The sequence below is a fragment of the Mesoplodon bidens genome, assembly GCF_964165515.1.
Source record: "Mesoplodon bidens genome assembly, chromosome: 10".
In the NCBI taxonomy this organism is placed as follows: domain Eukaryota; kingdom Metazoa; phylum Chordata; class Mammalia; order Artiodactyla; family Ziphiidae; genus Mesoplodon; species Mesoplodon bidens.
In genome coordinates this window covers 25,742,457-25,748,909 of record NC_138172.1, presented here as the reverse complement: position 1 = coordinate 25,748,909, position 6,453 = coordinate 25,742,457, and the positions used below count along the sequence as shown (strand labels likewise).

At 42.4% G+C, this 6,453-nt stretch overlaps 1 protein-coding gene across 3 annotated transcripts in view; it reads right to left on the bottom strand.

The window, feature by feature from the left end:
- Positions 1–550: 550 nt before the first annotated feature.
- The window catches only part of ADAMTS9 (ADAM metallopeptidase with thrombospondin type 1 motif 9), a 172,246-nt gene continuing 166,343 nt past the window's right edge, over positions 551–6,453 (bottom strand). For all 3 annotated transcript variants that reach the window (XM_081246304.1, XM_081246305.1, XM_081246306.1), the window contains 2 exons: positions 4,224–4,318; positions 551–2,071 (listed from right to left, as the gene is read on the bottom strand). In XM_081246304.1, the coding sequence (XP_081102430.1) occupies positions 4,229–4,318 (90 nt within the window). In that variant the 3' untranslated portion in view covers positions 551–2,071; positions 4,224–4,228. The remainder of the gene's footprint in view (positions 2,072–4,223; positions 4,319–6,453) is intronic.

The following is a 6,453-nucleotide window of genomic DNA, read 5'->3' as shown; positions in this document are numbered from 1 at the left end:
CACTGTATGTGAACTTGGGCCCATGTGTATCTTGAAGGCTCTGTCTCCTTATTCAAAAAATGATGGTAAGTCTATTACCTGCTCCACTTGGTGGTTCTAAGAATGAGCTAAAACAATTTAGTAAAGGGCCCCGGCATATGGTGGATATTCACTTACTATTAGCTGTTCATTAGATTTCTTTGGAAAGCTCTCAATTCCCAGGACACCGTCAGTCTCTAGAATAGAAACTACTGTTACATAATATTAACAATTAAGCCCCCAAACCCCACTTAAATCTATTCTGTTTGCTCACTTGTTCCCCATCACACAAACAAGAGGTTTCTGTCTCTGAGTTTCAGAATAACCACTTCAACTGATTTAAGTGATGAAAAGACAAACCTTGGGGACAGTCCCCATCCTTTATCTGTCTCCAGAATGGCAAACACAATCAATGGGATTAACAAAGTCTGCATTTTTTCTCAATCTGGCAATCTTAAAAACGAGATATGTTCACTCCAATTTGAATCAGGAGTCCAGAAACCATGTGAAACACAAATGTTTGGATGTGGTCATGGTATTTATTCATAGTATATTTTCACAATGTATTAATAATGGAGGATAACACTTATTCATATATTGATATAACTTCCTGGAGCACTCTGGAGTTTGTTTGGCTTTGGGGAATACTGCCAGGTTTCTCCTCATCTCTTTGGTTTTTGGAAATGGGAGGGCTTCTCAAATCGAGTGTCTGACATGGGCCATGACCTTTCTTCAATCAGGCTGGAAGGGCAGAAAGACCACGGCTTTGGCACTTCCATTTTGGAAAGGAGAAAAAAACAGGACTTCCAAAGAGGAATGGAATCCAAAGATTAATGGGCGGTGAGAAAGACTCAGGCATCTTGTACTCCACAGTTCATTTCTTCTCATAAATGCCACCAATTACTGCAGCAGCCATAGACACTGGCAGGGTTTCAGGCTCATGGCTCAAAGGCGTCAAGTTACCAGCTAATGTTTTCATACAAAAGTCAATCCTGATGACTAAGAATCCGGTTCTGAGCGTCTCCAGGTGTGCTGGGGTGTCGAAGGTCACCCCCACCCCGTGCATCCTCTGTCACAATTGTTAACATAGACACCGTTTCAGAATATCTTGGCAAAACGCTGAGCGGCTCTCATTTGCTCAATGTCACTCTGTAATGGAGCTGCTTGGGGGACCCTCCATTTGACCACAGAGAGACCAAGGCACCATGAACTGAAGTAAAGTATTGATAAGAATAACAAGAACAAAGTCCAACTCTCTTCCCAAAAAGGCATGTCCAAAATAAGGGTAAACAGTTGGTCTTATTTTTTCCAAGTGATTCTGTCCACTGGAAGTTGTCCTTTAGCTTCTCCCTTTTATTAAAAGTGTTTACATTTCTGAGTCTGATGATCACTTAAATACATACAACATTAGCACCAAGGCAGCGACTTTTTTCCCAGAGATCACATGAAACTGAATAGATATTTAACATAATTAATAGCTGGTACAAACTGCGACATCACTGAATTACTGATTGGCTAGTGATACGTTCCTAGAAATGCCAAAAATATCCTCATACGATTCTTGTAGCACCTTGATGGCGGCTAGGTTGTTTTTTAAAAACATTACGGTTTTAAAAAAGTAACAATAAAACATTTACAGATAGAAAGTAAACAATAGTGTACCGTGATAATGAAGGATCACTTTTGTCAAAGTACTACATATAATGTAGAGTACGTAAAATGCAGTGGTCTGACTGCAGGGGAGAAAATAACGTGAAAGGCAGTCATAAAAGAATCATTTTACGTACAAAAATATTACATCACAATAAATAATTTCAAACATAAATATTAAACTTTACATCATAAGGATATTCCACATTTATATACACACACATATATACACGTGTATATATGTGTGTATATATGTATATATATATGCATATGTACACACACACACAGGCATACAAGTCCTCACACACATACACGCTCACACACACACACACCCAAATTTTAAGGTGGAGGTATTTCATCACTATCCTTCATCCATCCCATAACGGCTTCCTCTTCAGAGCACCTGAAAACAAATGAACCAACCAGGAAATGTAAATCTTCTGTCTCAAATGACATAAGTCAAGAGAAGGTAAACCATACATTTTTACATATAGAACTTGAAAATAACACTTACTATTTTCTCTGGATTTTAAAAATAACACTTGCTACAAGGAACATGGAAATTCCAGGGGTGTATAAAGAATAAAATAAAAACCATTAGCCTGTGATTCCCCCAACCTGAGTTAATGTTCTTCAAATACTGCTGTATTTCCTTCTAGCCTTTTTTATACATGCACGTAAATGTTATGTATCTGTGCTCACTCAAATGTTACTGTACATAAAATACGTATAAAATTTACTTTATTGGATATAAAATATATAAAATACATATCCAATGGGAATCTCTAATGGATACCTGCTGACTCTGCCTGCCTCTCTCCCCTCTTTTCTGATAAACTCCTTCTGGTTCTTTGGCAACCATCCCTCTTCCAAATGAAGCTGTCTGTCAGGCACCCGACTCTAGGTGCGTATAGGATCCCAGTCTCCTGGACATTGTGATTGGTTTGGAAATGGCGTGACAAATCAGAGCCAGAGTTCTTGTGCAGAATAGATGCCGGAGATGAGCATTTACTTGGAGCCATGAGCTGTAAAGATGATGTAAGCCTAGAACTGCCAGGGACCATGGTGTGGAGGAGATGATCTGCCTGAGAATGAAGCCACTTAAGAAGCAAGCATTGTTGATGGATGGAGAAAGAAAGAGTCCTGATGACTCTGAGCGTCTAGATCCAGCCATGCCTGAAGTCAGACCACTGCTTGGACATTTCAGTTACTTAAGACAGTAAGTTTCTTTTTCTTTTTCCTTCTCTCTTTTTTTCCCCCCATGGCCTCCTGAAGTGGAAATAATCCTAATTTGAGATCATAAGGTTGAATATGGATTTTTTTTTTTTTTTTTTTTTTGCGGTACACGGGCCTCTCACTGTTGTGGCCTCTCCCGTTGCAGAGCACAGGCTCCGGACGCGCAGGCTCAGCGGCCATGGCTCACGGGCCCAGCCGCTCCGCGGCATGTGGGATCTTCCCGGACCGGGGCACGAACCTGCGTCCCCTGCATTGGCAGGCGGACTCTCCACCACTGGGCCACCAGGGAAGCCCTGAATATGGATTTTTAATTAAACATTGACACTGATTCATAAGTGTCAACTAGATATTCCTTTGCCAGGATCTTGAAGAGCCTAACAGGGTAACGGGCTGCTGGAAGCTTGAGGGAAGTTGTAGGAGGGTCGCCTGAGTTGGCTGAGCCCTTGTACGTAAAAGGCACTGGGATGAGAAAAAGAGTGATCAGTTCAGTCCTCTGCCCAGCAGAGGGACAACTTGCTGGCATACTATAGTTACACCAGGAATTGTCAAACTTTAACAGGCACGACTCTCCTGAGGATTTGTTAAAATGCAGATTCTGACTCTGTAGGTCTAGAAGGAGGCCTGGGATTTTGCACTCCTAGTAAGTTCCCACGCGATGCGGATCATGCTGGTCCTTGGATCACACTGTGAGTTACAAGTGTGCGGAAGAGTACATTAACTGAGAGGCTCTGGGGTAGGACACTCCTGGGTTATTGCCAAGGGAATCCATCTGACCTTGAGCCAGCTACTTAATTGCTGTGGATCTCAGCTTGCATCTGTAAAATGAGGATAACAGCCCCAGACTGTGGCTTTGTTCTGAGGATTCACTGAAATAATGCCTGCCCGGCGCTCAGCATGGTGCCCGACACACAGTCAGGGCTTAATGAACGTCATTTATATTACACTTGTAACACTCCTTGGCAGTATTTCTCAAAGGGTGACCTGTGAGTTACCTGCATCAGAATTCCCTGCATTTTTAAAAATACAGGTTCTTGGATCCACCAGAGACTTAATGAAGCAGGACTTCTAGAGATGGAGCCCAGTGAGCAGCACTTTTAATAAGCACTACAGAGGAATGTGGTACAGGACGTCTAGGGACTGCATGTCCAAGAATGGAGAATAGATGGCCTCAGGCACATGAGGATAGATGAGCAAGAGAGACAAAGATCAAATAGCACTGAGTCAGCTTCACCTGCCTAGGGGCAAAGGACCCGCCCGCATCTGCTCATCATTAGGCTACAGAAAGAATGAGACAGAGTCAGAGACAGACAGACACTTACCTTAACTATAAAACTCGAACCTCCAGGCCAGTGCCAGAGGATGGAGCACATTTTCCACAGTAACCACCGCATTTCCCTATGACTCGGGTACCATCCTGCAAAAAGATGCATCATCTTAGTCCACTGCTTGGCTCATGTTTCCAGGGCTTGCACTGGCTTTTAGGGAAATCATTCCTGTACACACAGTAGGTAGCACTTCTGAACAGAAGCGGGGCCCAACATCCTCACCATGGTCTAAAGCAGGGGCTGATGAATGATGGCCTGTGGGCCCCTGTTTTTGTATGGCCCACATCTTAGCAGATTACACTTCAGTTTTTCTGCCCTAGTGTTTTCTCATTCTCAAAGAAGATGAGAAAACACGAGAGCAGAAAAACTGAAGTGTAATTTGCCTGTACTTCTTCTACACAGACCATTCATGGAGACTAATTCTTTAGTCCCTTCACACTCAGCATGGTCTTCTCAAATAAACAACAACTGAAAAGTCTCAGTAATATCTACCTACTGATCAAGAACCAAAGGAAACCACTAAAAGAACTGCTTTGCTTTTTTTAAAAATTAAATTTATTTTTATTTATTTATTTTTGGCTGTGTTGGATCTTTGTTGCTGTGCGTGGGCTTTCTCTAGTTGCGGCGAGCTGGGGCTACTCCTCGTTGCGGTGCGCGGGCTTCTCACTGCGGTGGCTTCTCTTGTTGCAGAGCACGGGCTCTAGGCCCATGGGCTTTAGTAGTTGTGGCACGCGGGCTCAGCAGTTGTGGCTCATGGACTCTAGAGCGCAGGCTCAGTAGTTGTGGAGCACGGGCTTAGTTGCTCAGTGGCATGTAGGATCTTCCCAGACCAGGGCTCGAACCCACGTCCCCTGGGCAGGCGGATTCTTAACCACTGTGCCACCAGGGAAGTTCTTTGCATTTTAACTGATTATTGATGTAGCTCCCAATGTTAAGAACAGCATTTATATTTTATAGTTAAGAAGCACACCAAGAATACTATTTTTTGATATGTGGAAATGATATAACATTCAAATTTCGGGGTCCATAAAGTTTTACTGGAACACAGCCACGCCCATTCATTCCCCTCATGTCTGTGGCTGCTTTCACGTTACTTCAGCAGGGGTGAGTGGTCAAGATGGCCCTTGCAGCCTCACGCTGCTACTCTGCACACATGTCACAGTGTAATGTGATAGTGTTTTGAGTGCCATGAGTGTTGCTATATAATAACATTTTCTTTCTTTTATTACCAGTATATGTCAAAACAAGAAAAGAAGACAAAAGTAGACTTTACTATTGCACTTTATTTTTTTAAGATTTTTTTTTTTGACGTGGACCATTTTTTAAAGTCTTTATTGAATTTGTTACAACATTGCTTCCATTTTATGTTTTGGTTTTTTTGGCCATGAGGCATGTGGGTTCTTACCTCCCCGACCAGGGATCGAACCCGCACCACCTGCATTGGAAGGTGAAGTCTTAACCACTGGACTGCCAGGGAAGTCCTGACTATTGCACTTTTAAGGTACAGTAATATGTCGATTATTCTGTTGTCACATTTAGATGGCAAAGCACTGTGTTCATCATGCAACGGCACTGCAGCTGTGCTAAAAGAATACAATATGCCAACATCACCACATTCAGCATGTGTCACAATATTCCCAACTCACAGGAGAGCAACAGTCAAGAATTTAGAAAACTTTGGACTTCTCTGGTGGCGCAGTGGTTGAGAGTCCACCTGCCGATGCAGTGGACACGGGTTCGTTCCCTGGTCTGGGAAGATCCCACATGCCACGGAGCGGCTGGGCCCGTGAGCCATGGCCGCTGAGCCTGCGCGTCCGGAGCCTGTGCTCCGCAACGGGAGAGGCCACAACAGTGAGAGGCCCATGTACCGCAAAAAAAAAAAAAAAAAAAAAAAAAAAAAAGAATTTAGAAAACTTAGAACAGAATATCTCACCATAGTGTAATTCTTCACAAAAATAAAAAATCAAAATCAGTAAGAATAAAAGATGAAAATGTGTAAGTTTCCAAATGGCTCATTTGTTAGCAAAACAAATGTTTTCTTTGAGTTAATGATATCTTGTTTAATTGTAATTGCTGAAGAAATGTGTCCAGAGAAAATCAACTTGTTTAAGACTGTTATCCTTTTGGTAAGACCAGTTGCTCAACAATTTAATGACATTTGGGAGCCGCATCAATAATCAATTAAAAAACAAAGCAAATAATTGGAGTGGTTTCCTTTGGCTTT